Below are 17,729 nucleotides of genomic sequence, written 5' to 3' on the forward strand. Positions count from 1 at the left end.
GCAAACTTTTACAAGGCTGCCTTATTGGTAGAGTAGAAGATGGCGTTGAGAAAGATGTTGAAGACTAGAGGCCCTAATATTGATCCTTGTAGCACGCCTTTCAGGATGGATTCGCACTCACTGGTAATTTGACCAAGTTTGTCCCGCTGTTTTCCATTTGCAAGATAGCTGTGCATAAGTTTGTAACATACTGGGGCTGAGAGACCAGATGCATTAAGCTTGTCAAACTGCGATGAGATCATGGGGCAGGCAGTCGAATGCTTTTGAGAGGCACAATAGAACTGATAGAACTGCACCTACATATTTTGTTCTCATCGCTTTTTACAGTCTTCCACCAGCCTCAACAGGATAGTTTGACACCCAAATGTTGTTCTGAAAACTGCCAGGAAATAATGAAAAATGTTATCAAAATGACTAATCAGTTGCTCACTTACGACCCGTTCATATAATTTGGACGTTGACTTGCCTACAGTATAGTTCTTTTCTATAGAGAATAAATCTTTCTTGAAAATAGGGGTAACATGTGTTAGCTTAATACTATTTGGAAATGATCCTTGGCTTGACACGAGTCTTGTAAATAAGTTTACGGTGCCTCGAGTTCATCTATTTATAAGGTGGATTCCTTTTTCGAGTTTTCTGTTTTACTGGGGCATGCTCGTAAATGAATTGTTTACAACAAAAATGCTTATTCTATAAAACTGTATAGTGTTTCTTTGTGAGATTTTGACAAAAATGTAAAGTCAACATAATTAATTTATTTTTTGAGTTTATAAAACTATTTATTTATTTATGACAAATCCTCTATGTATTAAAGTGACACTCTTATTCAAAATTAATACATACACATGTATAACAAACATAAATTTTGAGTGACAAACCTTAACTACTTACTAAATAATGCATTTATGGAAAATATCAATTACTGATAACAAGATTATAACCGTGAATTTAATAGCTGAAAGCGCAAAAATATTAAATGATTGGTGTACATGCTAAAAGATTTATTGTGATCTTCTATCGTTTCATAAGGTAGAAATACCGTGTTTTCTGCACATCCTTCAATTTAAACTAGGTACTCTTTATAAGAACAATTGCTTTCGGCTTTTATTCATCCTTTTTGGTATATTAAAACAATTGTTTTAATTGTGGTAAATAATCTTGGGAGTAAGAGTGCATCTGGCGGGTGCTGGCGGCCTTCTTGGATTTTGGCTGCCATCATGGACGAAATTTTATTTTTTAACATTAACACGCATATGTGTCATCAGGTAAAAATTCATAATCTTATCCCAATGTGCACACATTTGTAAAATGATGTCACGATATGACTGGGCTAAATGTCATGAATTTGCAACGGCCATTCTCCGTTAGTTAGACGTTTTGTCTTAAAACCGCTTGTAAGGGTGGTGCTAAAAGCCGGTACCCGGTATCCGATATCGCCCGGTACCCGTTACCACTTGTCGATACCGGATTAAGTGCTACCGGAATGTTATCAGATGACTTATCTATTATGACATGACCCGCTTTTTTTATTGCCCTTTGAAGGTACCGTTATCGAATAAAGATCGTTGATGTTGGCGGTATGCTTTATTGTTCTATTTTGCCTGGTTTGTAAAACTTTTTGCGCTTTAAAGCAATAACTGTACCAAAACACAATTAAGGCATAGGTAATTGCACATACCAAGATGTGCATTACGCATGTTTAATCATTGTTATGATTTAAACACGCATGATTCATATAAGTTCGTAAGCATGTAAAGAAAATATCACCTCACACAAAAAGCATAGGTAATTGCACAAGTCATGATGTGCAATACGCATTTTTAATCAATGTTATAATTTAAACATGCATCCCGTGACCATCGGCGGACATTTGTGGACATTATATACCGGGCCTATCGATACCGGGATTTCTGAAGAGAGTATTACATGTATATTACCCGGTACCGACTGTGCCGTAAAACCGGTATCAACATAATCCGGTACCATAAACTATGATACTGGCTCTTCCCAATGTCGATACCGGGTAACATAAAGAATCTATTTTGGCAATACATTTACTATAATAAAAGTTATCAAGTCAAGTATGGAAATCACCCTGATCTATTCTCCTGATCCATGGTAAGCTGACTAAGATAATGATTTACTTTGTTTTGATTTGTCGTTTCTCAATGTGTGTAATTATGTCTGACGTGTGTGCAGTAAATCGACTGGAATATCAGAAATATCTAAATTAAAGGTGTTATGAAGCCCCTTTAGGACACGTGTCGCACGTGTTGCCAATTAATGGATGTGCAAGTGTCAGTGTTGAAATGTTCCCTTCATTCCATTCTTTAATTGCATAAAACAGTACAATGTTTATAGAAACAACTATTTTACATATTTACAACTTTATAATAGAATGTTCTGATTTTTTTATTTAATCTGAAAAAAGTGTTAATAAAATATTATGCTACACTGAGTTGTGTTTAACAATATAGCAGTTTGCACTAAGCTAATATTATGAAGAATGTTATATGATTAAAATGTCTTTTTTATTAATGGCAAAATATCTTGTGTTTTTTTAAAGTTGTTCTAACTTCTATGTTTTTTGAACATACTAAAGAAGAAAGATGTTCTGTTACAAATATATATCTTTTTACATGATTTACACAATATTTTATTTCTTGATGTATTTGTATATATACTCCTGTTAAGGGAATGATTTGTGTATCGAGAACAAGGCAATTTGGAAAGTATTTTTTTCAGAAACTTTGCATTTTTTAATGAGGCCACAGGTGCCATAGGGTTGATGGCAATAATAAGATACATCAATAAACCCTTTGATTAGTTTATGTTTTATTATGTTATTTTATGGGTCAGTAGAATTGATTACTTCAATACCCGTAAACGTCTGATCATAATTCTGTATTTATTAAAATACTTATTTGTTAATAGCTCAGATTAATTCATTAAGGTATGTATATTGTTTATACAAGAATTGGATATGTATTAGTCAGACAATGAGATTATCAACTCTGAAAGTGTCAACTTTAAAAGGCACTGGACCAATTAACAGATACATAGGGAATTGACCCCATGCTGTGAGACAAGTGCAATAAACAAGGGGAAATATCTTGCCGCTCATTCCTGAAGTTAACATATTATAAGAAATATACAATAATACCTATCTTATAATAATGTCAACTTCAGACATGAGCAAAAACATGTTTTAAAGGCGTGACTTAGACAACAAAATTGGAAATTTTCCTTTATACGATTTTGCATACATATAAGATCTATAATACTTTAACTTACCGAGAAAAACGAATAAGCACGACGGCGTTTAGAATATCAACATACACTGGGTGTTAATTCAAATGAATTATTTCTTTTCAAAGCTTTTCCCCAAATATCACATTAAAAACCAAAAGTCAATTGGTATCAAATTATTATGTACCGTATTCAAGATTTACAATTTGTGAAAGTTAAGGGGACGGTCAACATATTTATACATGATAATCATACTATTCTTCGTTCAATCAAACTCACTATTCTGTTGTATTTGTGTATCATAGTCAAAGATTCAAGATTCAAACATATTTATTAAGTAACATATAGTTATATTTCTAATCAATTAATTGCGTATTAAGCATATAAGTGAAAGAGAAAATTAATAAGCATATGCATGCATAAACAACAATATCAAAAGTCATGGTTGATTGTCGGGGACATTGATACCGGGCCTATCGAAACGGGATTTCTTAAGAGAATATTATATTACCTGGTACCGTCTGTGACGAAAAATCCGGTATCAACATAATCTGGTATCACAAAAAGTGATACCGGCTTTTCCTAATATCGATACCGGGTACCGGCATTTAGCACCACCCCGCTTTAAAACATTTACGAACGTTTGGTGATCCAGATTGTAAACAGCTGTCAAAAAATTGATGTTATTTCGTAACTTTCTAACCGTCTTTGCATCTAAAAGACTTACAAAGCTAGTTACATTCACCAGTGTTATACCAAGGTATCTTTTTAGTTCATACGATTTTCTTTTTAGACGAATCTAATAAATGTATATTTGACAATTGCACCACCATCACTGACATTTAACCTTTGAGTACTAGGCTTCTTCTAGTAAGAGAATTTATTATGAAATATTCATTTGTCGTTGACCCTTTTCAGAGACATTTATGTTGCTTAGAATCTTGATTGTTCTTTTAACTGAATCCAAAGACTTTCCAATCTTTTGAACAGACTTTAGTTCATGTAGTTATGACCATGCCACAGATAATTGAAAACTGTCAAAGACAATCAACAAAATTAGTTCCGGAATTTTCTCATCTACAGGCCTCATCCTAGACAGAAATTTTGGGGAGAAGTGAGAACGGGGGAGGGTGCGGGAGGGGGTTTCCCCCTCATGCAGGTCGGAAAATTTTGAGATTTTAAATGTCAAATGGTGGGTTCTGGTGTGCCCTGGACAACTTTTCTATGCAATTAAATAGGTGTTTAAATTGTTTTCAAATAGTCATACTGGTTTTTAGTTGGAATTAATTTGTTGTATATATCTTTAAAAAAAAAGTCAAGTTTCAAACATTTTATTACATGCAAACCTATCATGCACACATAAATATATATCTGAATTTAAATACATGATAAATAAATAAAATAAGCTAATAAATACAAACAAAACTAGCTGAAATCAAACAACATTACATCAATTGTAAAAAACAAAAAAGTAGTCAATATATCATCACATCCTAGTTCTCAAAACAAGAAGCACTATACACTTGATCAGTCTACACAATGTAGGTCTCAAGGTCGGCCGAGATCAGCACCTATGGCCCCGGCAAGCTGGAGGTGGTACTGAAATTCCTCCTTGGGGAGCTCCCGCTTGGCCAGGTGGTAGGCAGTCTTAAGGAGCTTGACCCCAAGCTCGTCATCCTTGGACAGTTTGGCCAGTACAATTTTCTTCATGGGTTCCTTGGAACTCAGAACTGTCTTTTCCAAGGCGGCCTTGTGCTGATTTGTTGAAAATACACAAAATATTTCACAGTATCTCATCATTTTCAGCTGTCATTTAAAATAATTTGGGCATATATTACAACATGTTTTAAAATATATTAAGCCAGACACCTTAAAAGTAATACCACTTTGAATTGATTTATCTGCGGACTAAGCAATGCTTCTATTGTTTTAATAAATACTTACACAAGCCATGTCTCTGATGATTGGTTGTTTTTGCTGGTTGGTCATGTCCACGGGCGTAGGCGTTGTCCAACTTAGCACCTCTACAAACTTCGCAGTGCCAATTTTTATCTGCATCTTCGTTGTACCAACTGAAATTATTTTGATAATTTGACTTTTTGAATGATTTCTTATTTGAACTGTCGATCATGTCATCACTTTCAACATCGTCAGCTTTACGTTTCAGGCCTGGGGAATCCCGCAGAAGCCACGTAGAAAGCATGATCACTATTCAACAGAATCCAAAATATCTCGTATATAGAATATTGATGTGAACCGTTCGAAGAAAAAATAATAATGGAAGCATTTCTGAAATAAAAAAATAACAAACCTGGAACTGTGATTCGCACTTGCCCTTCTCGCTAACTTCGCGATAATCACACCCAATTAAGTTCATTTGTCATCAGTGCACATCATTCAAACCGCTATTGTCATAAAGTATAAATCCTAATTGGCACTAATTGACATTTACAAACATCGGCAAGTGTAAATATTAATCCCTTACAATTTTATTACATTGATGACGTAGCACATGTACACAAAGTCAATGGTGCAAACACGTGCCTCGATTGAATAAAACAAGCGATCTCATTGGCTGAAGTCAATGGAGCATATTTACTAGGTTTAACACGATTGGCTGTTTGTCAATCGAGCTGACAGGCGGGAGGCGGAGTCGCTCTGTTTTGACAAGCGTTAGTTCTTAGCAATATATATATCGACTTTTTGATCTTTGAAAAAGTTGGCGAAGTTGACTTCGCTTTGATCTTAGAAAATAGCGAAGTTGCCGCGGGCAGGGCGACTTAATCGCCTAAGTCGCCTGGTAGGATGAGCCCTGATCTACCATATGAGCAATGTTTGATTGAGCTGAACTTGCCATCTTGCCAAGTGATCTTATACAAGTATTCCAAATGATACATCACATCGATGACATAGACTTTACCACCTTGTTTACCTTATCAACCAACACATCAAACTGGTGTCAGATCAACTTGCCCAATAATCTTTTCGGCCTGGTCCAATTCCGCCTTGTCCATTTCTGCCTGATTCTTTGAATAACGATAAAATTATCACCTTTTTCTGGCATTCTTTTTTTCTTAAATGTCAATTGATTCTGTTATAAAAGATATACCTCTGGCATCGATTTGTGCAAACAGTAACCAGGCTTCCCACTGGTTATTGCCATTGCCGCCATTTGCGACAGGATCCCAAAAGTGGTGATAATTTTTCAAATTTGGCAAATTTATGGTGATAACTATTTTTTTTCAAAATGAAGTAAGTGGCGCCTATGCAGCCTGCATGATAATCAATTCTTTCACTGTAATAAATCAAGCACATCGGCTGGTGTAACAACAAATCCGATAATTAGGGCTTCGCCCCCTCTGAACCCCGGCCCGAAAAGTTCCGACAACTTTTTAGAACCCAGAGGGAACCCAGAGTAACACTATGTTACTTGAACAAGATTGTTACTTAAATTGCAGTGTCATAAACGATTATCTTTTTATGATTGAATGTTTTATACTGAAGTCCATGTTAGAGTTCAATATGTATTGAAATGGTAATTTTAAATAAAATACATGTAAAAACAACAATATTTTTCAGGGATCTCCCAGACCACTGAAAAACAGGCATAGTAAGATAGATAGTAAATAAATTATTTAATATATATATAATACATTATACTTTTAAATCTTTACCAGTCGTTCAAAGATGAAATAATAAAAAAAGTCTGTAATTATTCTATGAAGGATCGATGTCATATAGGACTGATGGTGACATTAAGATAAAAATACCCCAAATTTACAGTGATATTTTTAATAACAATGATATTAATATTACCAAAGAAGGCAGAAATGGACCAGGCCGATATGGTAACTGGGTCGAAAAGGACCAGCCTGGAAAGGATATTTGGCAAAGTTGACCTTGATTCCACCAAACTGTGGACATATTTACATGATATAGAAAAAAAGTGACTATATTTAAGTCAAAGCTAGATAGGCAATGGTAAGCAAATAGGTTTATTCTTGAAAATGTGTACTGATTAGACAAACAAAATACTATTAAAAACTATGCCAAACCAGACACATTTTCCCTCAAGAATCAGATCTTTACATAAACAGGATAAGGAGTAAGTTAATAAGTAATACCGTAAATGACTGGGTATAAGACGATAGGGGGTATTAGACGCAGGGAAAAAATTCTGTGAAAAGTCGGAGAAAAAATCTTTTAATCTATGTTTTTGGTTAAAAGACGCATAGAAAAATGTCAAATTGTCTGGCATTTTCGGCCACCATGTTTGTTGACAGTGACAAAATTAAAAAAATTAGTGAAAATGGTGATGGTTATCTTTAAAACCATACAATGATAACACAAAGCAAAATATGTTTTTATTCGTTTCATGTAATATAAAACATAACAGATTATTTAAAATAAATACATTCAACCAGCACATAAACAAACTGCACAAAGAAACACACAAATCACACAAATTGTCATTCGCTTATCCTTAAATCGCTTTCCTCAAAGCCCTCAAATTCCTCGTCGTCGTCGTCGCTCTCAAAGGAACACTCTATTTCATCCTCGGTCATGTCTTTGGTCGTCTTGTCCGTGTAGTAACAGCATCCATCATCGTCTCCTTCTTCATCGGCTGCCTCGTCTGTCTGTTGGTGCACTGGTTTCTTGACAAACTCCTCCCATATGGTGTCATCTTCGGTCCCATCCATATATAGCATTTAATATGGAGCATTTCTTGAACACATAAACAATGATCTTCGGATCCAGCTCTTTCAATGCGCCCACGATCCAAGCGCAGATTTGATCTAGTTCTGGCTTCTTTCTTCGCCCGGTCTTTGTCTCTGGGAATGACAGCGGGAGTTGTCCTTGACTCTTTCGTTAACTCTTTCATTCCGGGGGTTGTGTGTGCCCTGAAAGCATCCAGGATGAGAAGAGAGCGATGCAGGTCTGCTCCTGGTCGTTAGTTCCACACGGTTTTCATCCAGTCGTAGCAAAGAGCCTGGTCCATCCAGCCCTTTTCCTGCACACAAACATGGATGGTACACCAATAAAAGGATTTGTTCAGTTCCTATGTAGAAATGCTGCTAGTAACTTTTTGATGAAAATGACCTTTAGTTTTTTATTATTTTTAAGTTGCTTCAAACTCATGAAAATCTCCGACTATAATTTTGACAATTTTAATTTATATCACTAGAAAGCGTGTTCTTACCTTTCCAAAAATGTATAATTGGCATAAATTATATTGTAAATGATTAAATAATGGTCATTAAAGTAAAACTACATTTTTTTATGGATACCGCTATTGCTCATACTTACGATCAGAATCAACAACAACATTTAGTTGTTGGCTGTTGATTAATTGCAGTCAGGACTGTGATATTGATTCAAGGTGTATCGTCCAATCTTCAATCTGATGACTGTTACTTAGTTGTAATGACATTAGTCTTTTAAAAGGACTAAAAGTTTTATTCTAGCTCTGAAGATTCAGTTTAAAGATGTACTCTTACTTCAAAATAAGATTGACCACAATAAATAATATTGTTTTAATAGTCCTTAAATGATGAATAAATGTTGAAAACAATGGTTCTTATGAAGGATACCGAATTAATTTGAAAGAAATCTGCATAAAACACGGTATTTCTATCTTAGGAGGCTAAAGTAGATCACAGTAAATCTTTTAGCATTCACCAATCATTTAATATTTTAAATACACAGTTACGATGTTGTTTTCAGTAATTAATATTTTCCATAATTGCATCATTTAGTAAGCTTTTAAAGGTTTATCACTCAAAATTTAAACAAAATGTTTGTTATACAATGTGTATGTAATGATTTTGAATATGAGTGTCACTTTAATAGAAGAAAAATAACATGAGTTATCCTTAAGGGTCCATAAGCTTGAGATTCATATCAACAGCATATTAACTGCCTTATTTTACAGCGCATCTGCTGACAGTAATATTGCCACTTGCCTACAGTAAAATGTAGGTTACACATTATGTAGGTAAAACAAGGAAAATGTTTTAATTCATAATAAGCCAGAAGGGAAGGTGAATTTGACATAAGCTTTGAACATCTGCTACCTAGACAAATACAGTTATCATATTTATATGTTATCTAAGGTTAACCGTATGTTTAAATCAAATTAAAGGTATCAAGCAATGAGTACGGTTAACCAAGCACAGATCAAGCATTGCTTGTCCAATGATGAAATAGTGAAATCTGAAGGTGATGATCGAGAATACAGAGCCCTGGAACTGACCAATGGAATGAGAGTTTTCCTCATAAGTGACCCGAATACAGACAAGTCTTCGGCGGCCATGGATGTTTATGTTGGTATGTAATTTAAGTTGTCTGTGATATAAAAAGAAATCCACTAAATTTGTATGTTTAATTTTATTTTTTTTTATCTATTTTAATATCCATTCTTATTATCAGCGATATTTTCCTTCTAAAGACATGTGTGACAAAAAAACAATATGGTTTGCCCAAAAAACTCGTATGATCAATCAGAACCCTATATTTGATGTTTTTATATGAATAGTTTTCAAAACAATAATGAAACATGTCATTTCTGAGCTTTAAACATATGAAATGATTAAAACTTGATATTGATGAATGTCTATGAATGACATATAAACTTTAATAATGCTTAAATGTTGAAAAATAAAAGAAAATATTGTCAAAATGTCTCAAGTTTAAATGCTGTTTTTTTTCAAAATAGATTTTAACTTCAATGTCTGAATCCAAATTTGAGTAACATATAATGCTGCCACAAATGAATAGTTAACAGACAATGTTTTATTCTGAATTAATTATTTCATTGATACCAATCTTCAATTATTTAAAAGCAGATGTAGTTTGTGAACAACTTCAATGTAACTTTCTGAAACAGGACGCATTCCAGTTAGTGGCAATTACAGTGAAACAAATTGCTGCTTACCTTCTTACAGCAGTTAGCTAAATTATATTTTGTCACTTAGATATTAATCAACACATTGCCATCAAAATGAATTCAGTGTGGATAGTTGACGAGGAACGTATCTGATGATATTAATTTCAGGTCACATGAAAGATCCCAAGGATATTCCTGGCTTGGCACATTTCTGTGAGCATATGCTGTTCCTTGGGACGAAAAAGGTACATTTTACTAGAAATTCATTGATTTTGTCTTAATTTTTATAGTCTGTATGAATTTATTTTGGAAAATACTAATGAAGTTGTACACCCAGTTAAAACTGATCAATCATACCCATTCTGTATATTAACCTGGTATATGTGTATACATGTAATTTTACAAATTATAATACACCAAATAAGTGTTTTTTTTACAATACAAAAGCAATGGTTTATTTCAAATACATAGATTCTTATTGAGCAACTATTTATACATTTCAGTATCCGGAGGAAAATGAATACACAAAGGTAGGACTCTGATACATGTTTCAATTCATCATGTTCTGCTTGTATTGTAATATCTAATCAGTATGGGTGTCTACTCTTTATATATATAATGGCATCTTTTAAAACAATTTTATTATTTTTTATTTATAAATAATATCTTAAATAAGTTACAAAAAAACATACACACACATGTTTTTTTTAAATCTTTTATTTTTAAATCTTTCAGCATAAGGCCTTTATCAGTATTATAAAAACAATCATCTTTTATTATTTTCTTAAATACATTTAGGTATAAAGATGTTTATGCAGCCTAAGCTGGTACCTGTATGGATTCCATTTGATTCGTTTTCAGTTTCTGAATGAGCATGCTGGGGCCTCCAATGCATTCACTTCAAATGAGCATACCAACTACTTCTTTGACGTTGGCCCTGAGTATTTAAATGGAGCATTGGACAGGTAGAAAACAACTTAACTATGTGACTGTGTACTCTGACCACTCTTTACTGAAACATTTGGTGTATTAAATCTTGCTCTTAATTCTGTTTCATTTAGGACTTGCACTTCCTTAGAACAGAAATAAAATATACTATAGAGAAGATGGATATGGAGATTACATACCAAATACTGTTTAAGAATTGGTGTTTATCTTACATTTTCAGCTGTGAGATAGTATGGCCTTTTAATATGCAAGCTGTAGTTTGACCATATCAAGTGTCCTAGTGTGCTATCAATGTTTCATTTTCACCAAATGAACAGGATACAAGTACGTTTCATTCAGTGTTTCTTACAGCCTTTATTTACTGCTTTAGCCACTGAACATGAGAAATAACACCATATTGTAACTTCAGGTTTGCCCAGTTTTTCCTAGAGCCTTTGTTCACTGCCACGGCCACTGAACGCGAGATAAATGCTGTGAATTCAGAAAATGATAAAAACCTGCAGAATGACTCGTGGAGGATTTACCAGCTGGAAAAATCCCTCTCAAACCCAAGTCATGATTACAACAAGTTCGGGACAGGTATTGGAATTAAATGATTGAAGCTGTATTTGTTTACTTTTTGTCATTTATAAGATGATATATCTCTTAGAATTAAAAAAATCTTATCTTATGTAACTGGAGATTAATTTAATACTTTCTTGATGTTTCAAGTGGTCTTTTAAAGAAGTAATATTTTGGATCTTATAATAATTTTTTATGTAATAATTTTTTATGTATGTGTATTCTAAATAATCTTTGCTGAAGTATAGCTGTTCAAGTTTTTAAGAGAAATTACTCACAATCTCCGAACTTTTCAGAAGTAACCTCAATTTAATATGCTATTCCACAGGAAACAAGCATACCCTGGAGACGAGGTCTAAGCAGCTTGGCTATGATGTTCGTGAAGAGCTGTTAAAATTCCATGACCAGTACTACTCTGCCAACCTTATGTCGCTTACCATTCTTGGCAAAGGTGGGGTCCCCCATTCTTCCTCATACAGAATATTTAAATACTTGGCTACCCTAATTTGTGAGAATGATTGGTCAATGTGTTCTATTTGATAACTTAGGGAAATTTATAATCTTCTTTTTTTATCAAAAATATCTAAATACAAGGAAGAAGAAATACCAGTTTTTACCAAGGAAATGGACTTCAGAGCTTTTAGCTGTCTTCACAATCAAGCTCAAAGAAATCAGTAGAAGCTTCATTATAAGAAATACCCTAATATTGCCTTGTGTCCACAATAAGTTGGCATAATTCCTCTGTAACACTGACCAAATGTTAGGATAGTTACACTTTTTAGCAATTGGACATTCTATAAAGTCTATTTGCGTTGTGCATTTGTCATTTTTGAACTGTGCTCACAATAAAGTTAACATACATGTAGTATCTTATCAGTTTTCAAGTCGAACCTGAACCCTATTTTCTAAATTCTGAATAATATTTATCACTGTAAGGCATACACTGTACACTATCATTCTTAGCTCTTTCATGTGATTTATACTGAAGAATAATGCATTTATTTTTCCAGAAAATCTAGACCAACTATCGGAGATGGTGGTACCCCTGTTTTCGGGTGTGGACAACTTAGACTTATCTATACCAGAGTGGACTGAACACCCGTACGGCCCGGAGCAGCTGGGGAATATGTGTTATGTGACGCCTGTGAAAGACATCCGTAATCTGAACATCACCTGGTCAATTCCAGACCTACACAACTACTACAAGACAAACGTAAATCTACCCCTATCATAAATATGTATTGTAGAGATAACATATACTAGTCATTTCAAATCTGTAGAAGTTACATCAATGACTACTCGCTACATAGAAATAATGCAAGTTCTTGTTCAAAACCTTATTTGTTTTAAAGTTTGGATATATATTGATGCTTCATTTTATTTTGTTAATGCAAATAGTGTTTGTATTACAAGGTTTTGACACATATCGGTTTGTTTCTCAAACACTAAACTGGGCCAATGGGTTTCCACTTCTTAATACTCTTGCTTCCCAGACAACATAGGACTTAATTCCTTGTGAAACATCCTACCTATGAGTTTAATTGGTTTAAAGTTGATTGACAACAGTTGTTTGTTTTACATTGTATACATGTATGTTGTATTGTCCAGCCTGGTCACTACCTGGGTCACTTGATCGGCCATGAAGGCAAGGGAAGTCTGCTCTCTGAGTTGAAGGCTAGAGGTGAGGACACTTTTACAGTTAAAACAACATGTTGCACTTTTATTTGAGAATATTTTGGCAAATATTTTAAGGATCTTGGGCGCCATCTATATGAATTTGCATATCATGATTGTAAAAAAATGACTTTCATGACTTTTATGATCATATACTTCTATTATATGAGTTGAATAAATACATATTTTTCATGATAGGTTATATATGAATTCATTTTTATTAAATGCAACAGTGTGTTTTAATTAATTAAAACAAGAAGTTGTTCATAGATGCAGAACATTTAAAAAGCAGACAAATGGGGTAGGGATAAATAAAGTAAACATTGAAAAGAATGCCAATCAATTTAGATAGTGTCCATGTTCCTTTATAGTTAATGAAAATTTGAATTGACAATTTGATCTAATTGGTCTAGCCCTGGACCACTATGTGGGACAGGCACAGCCATGATTAGCTGACCACAATAAAAATTATGTTCAATAGTTATTACTATTCAAACAGGATCATATGGGTGCTTTTCAAAATAATGAGGCTTTTTCTTTTATCTCTCCTAATTTTTATTCCTTTCACTTTTGGGAAGTGTTTTCAGGCACATTATTGGCCAATCAATCTTGTTAAGAAAATTGTTGAATTTCAAATGGATGGCTCAATCAGCAAAAAAGTTGTGTAAGAATATGTTGCTAAATTTGACCCCTGTGCACCCAATAACTATGTTATTTTAATAACTTTAACCTGTCAGCTTTATATAAATGACATAGTTTTATTATTTCATACATTATTTTGTCCGTAACTCAGATGCTTGTCTTATTACTACAAAATTTCCCCTGTGCACCTTTTCGGTTGTTAGTTGTCAGATTTCTATAATTTCTTCAATAAAATGATATTCTGCTGTATTTCCCAGAAAAGAAAGTTACAACAAATGCAAAAACAGTCTTCAGCCTCTCACATACAGAGATTTGAAGCATCTGCATGGTTTAAAGTAATGTCCCCTGTGCACCCTGTTTTAGCAGATTTCAATAAAATGTCATAACTGACAAATATGGTGCTATTTCCACATTCTGAGAAGTGTGTATGTTATATTTAGGCATCACTTGATAGTTTAGCAACTTGATTGTAAGTGTGTTATAAATACTGTTTTTTTATTATTTAATTATAAAGCCATTAAATGTTTACTTCTAAAGGTTTATTAAATTAATTTAAATTCAGTTTCAATATTGAGGCACATAAGATAGCATATTTTGTTTAATGTGCAAGGTATTATAATATGCTTCAATTCAGTGCACAGGGGACATTTTTTTATATGGATAGCACATATACCAGATTATAATTCTGTACAGGAAATAAGTAGTGGAAAATCTTGTAGTTAAGCTCCCTTTTCCAAAGAGATCACATAGAAAATATGAAAATAAATGAAGAAAAGACTGTTGAAAATATTAACACAATGAAGTCTAGGAAGCGCAGAGAATGACTTAGGAAAGATCAAAAGTTGCAGAAAATGTATGACAGAGATCAAGATACTCAGAGAAAAAGAGCAGAATTTGCCAGGTATTGCTCAAACCCTAAGAAAGAGGACAAATAGATCCTATTTATGATTTACAAATAAAAGAAAAGGAGAAACTAAACAAGCAGAGGCAGAGAAGAAATAAAATGAAGAGAAATGAGGAAACAATAAAAGTCCAGAAAATGACAGACAAAATAAAAGGAGAAAGGTTAAAATGAGAAGGTATGAACACACACAGTTGCAGCAGCATCAGTTCAGAAAAAGCACAACATGCAAAACAACCCCTTCAGAGAGATTCCGTGGCATGGGCCTCCACAATTAACTGTATGGTAAACCGAAGTGAAGGTCTTAAAATAAGTCATGTCGTAGAAAATTACACAATTGGTGATGTCTGTCAGTCATAGTCATAAGAAAAGTAGGCACATCAACTAAATCAGGAAAAAAATAAAAAGGTAGCTAGTATACACAAGCAATGCTAAGAATATGTGGAGTTGCAAGAAAAGTCTTTGGCAATTTGAGCGCCTAAAAATGGACCAAAGTAAAACCATGTCAAAGCCAGGTGAACTTAAATCCTTGTGAAAACCAAAAATTTAATTCTTGAAAAATGCCTAATAAAACAGATTCTATTCTATTAAGTAGGATGACAAAGGCAAAGAGGCATCTTTTAATTTATACATGTTCACAAAAGTGTTTAATGGTAACAGGTGCATTGAGACCAAAAACTTTATTCCACGCTGTGGACATATTTTATTCCATTGATAAGAAATTTAGTTTTGTAGGCTCTAATGTAATCTTTTCGAACATTTACAGTATTGTTTCAAGCTTTAATGAAAGTACAATTCCTCTTATTGTAAAAATGTTCACCAGGAAAAGTTAAGTTACAAAAATAATTACATAATTAAAAAATATTACTTGCATTATGATTTGTCCCCTGTGCACTCTTTCCATTACATAACAAAGTACTAAACATGTTTGAATTCTAGTACTTTTTACTACCATTGATGATATTTTCTTATTTTTGGACTCAATTTGAAGTAATAAATGTTATATATGTGACTTTTTGCTGTAAGCTGTTCTCTTAGCCATTATTTTCCATTTGCATCATTACATGCTGTTGAATTTTGAGGAAATTGTTGTGAAAAATGTGATACTGAAGAAATTTTGAGGAATACACTCTAACATATACACAGAAATGTCTTATGTTGATCACAAATAATGTTTTTATTAACATAAAAGTGAATATAAATGCATATTATATTGGCTTTCAATATGTGTCCCCTGTGCACCGAAATATGGTTCAATTTTGAAATGAAAAATTTGGCAAATGTAAATTACAATACATTCTTGAAATTTGGTATGTGGTCTATAAAGATGTATAAGGTGAAGTAAATGTAGATTTTTCCCTTATTTAATTCTTGTTTTAATTACAGCATAAACTTTGTGAGGTAACAATTTATTTTTGGTTTCAAATTTAGACAAAATGTGTTGATTTTTTTATTTTTCTCAAACAACTGAATTATTATGCACATGACTACACACAGGTACCAATTACTGATTATAAAATTCAGAAAAAGCATCTGATTTATGCTAGGTTCTTGTCATAAGACACTTTTATAGATCACCCATATTGTTAGAAATGTTTGCAATATTTGGATTTAAGGTCAAAATATGTTTTTATTTGTATTTCCTGATACTTTCCCAAAGTTATTTCTGTGTAATTTGAAGTATTTACTTTCATGTAAAATAGGTGACAATAATGAAAACTGGGTTTGAATTTTCAACCCATATGTCACACTTTTGCCTCATTATTTTGAAAAGCACCCATATACATGTCTAAGTTTATATTGATAACTCTACTTATATATCTATACACGCAGTTGGTGTTTGCATAATGTAATGGGACATTATTTGTACTCTGACTGCAGGTTGGGTGAACACACTGGCGGGAGGACAGCAGGCAGGAGCTCGGGGATTCATGTTCTTTATCGTCAATGTCGACCTTACAGAGGAGGGGCTAGGTACGATCATAAGTATACTACAATATCAGTCGGACCAGACACATTATTGGAAGAAGTATATTGCTTCACCTTTGATGCTTAATGATTTGAATTGCTAATCATGGGCGTACAAAATCTCTGTTCACTTCGAAGTGCAGCCTTTCTAATATGACTAGTTAGTTTATAAAAGTTTCTGTGTTTGAAGCTAAATTGGTGTTTATATCTATTATAGTAATCTATCAGGTCGGCCGTAAGGTGTGTGTGACATAAGTTTCTGCAGTCAACACAATTCATTGCATTGTAAGCAATATGTACAGCTAATGGTTTCTGGAGCCAACCATTCTGTCTATCTATCATCGTCTCTGCAAACCTGCAAACGATGCCGATGTTCTGAGTGTCTCAGAACCTTTACGGCTTGTGCCAGCCGTCTCCTGTCAATATCCAAAGCGACTCTGAACCCGGATTACGGGAATATTAGCTATATGTATATGTGCAATGATCAAATGAAAGACAATGTTTCCTATACCATGCACTGCAACTCTGTTGCTAGGTGTTTGCTCCACACAGATTGCAATGCTCTGTGGGTTTAAACAGCCCATGCACTATTGAATCATAGCAATAGCTATTTGTGACTCCTGCCTAGCAGGCTGACAAGCTCTTCTATAACAGGATGCTGGGTCTATTATATACGCTCACAAAATACCATTTCTTCCTACTATTACTAATTTACAGTATATTTACATCAATTGTGATTGCTTAATCAACTAAAATATATACCCGAAAGATGCTACTATCATTCTTTACTACACTTATATCAGTAGTAATTAAAAATAAAACATATTTTATCAACATAACTAATCTCAAAAGAAAAAGTGAATATTTTATGGCAACATTGAAGAAAATTAATGACTATTT

The 17,729-nt window shown here is 33.5% G+C and overlaps 1 protein-coding gene across 1 annotated transcript in view; it reads left to right on the forward strand.

The window, feature by feature from the left end:
* The first annotated feature begins 3,880 nt into the window (after positions 1-3,880).
* The window catches only part of LOC128211510 (insulin-degrading enzyme-like), a 33,982-nt gene continuing 20,133 nt past the window's right edge, over positions 3,881-17,729 (forward strand). The window contains exons 1-10 of the mRNA XM_052916376.1: positions 3,881-4,009; positions 9,392-9,576; positions 10,304-10,380; positions 10,639-10,665; positions 10,997-11,100; positions 11,493-11,662; positions 11,973-12,095; positions 12,655-12,857; positions 13,253-13,325; positions 16,743-16,835. Coding sequence (XP_052772336.1) covers positions 3,930-4,009; positions 9,392-9,576; positions 10,304-10,380; positions 10,639-10,665; positions 10,997-11,100; positions 11,493-11,662; positions 11,973-12,095; positions 12,655-12,857; positions 13,253-13,325; positions 16,743-16,835 — 1,135 coding nt within the window. The 5' untranslated portion in view covers positions 3,881-3,929. The remainder of the gene's footprint in view (positions 4,010-9,391; positions 9,577-10,303; positions 10,381-10,638; positions 10,666-10,996; positions 11,101-11,492; positions 11,663-11,972; positions 12,096-12,654; positions 12,858-13,252; positions 13,326-16,742; positions 16,836-17,729) is intronic.

This window comes from Mya arenaria, chromosome 12 (assembly GCF_026914265.1).
Source record: "Mya arenaria isolate MELC-2E11 chromosome 12, ASM2691426v1".
Classification (NCBI taxonomy): Eukaryota; Metazoa; Mollusca; class Bivalvia; order Myida; family Myidae; genus Mya; species Mya arenaria.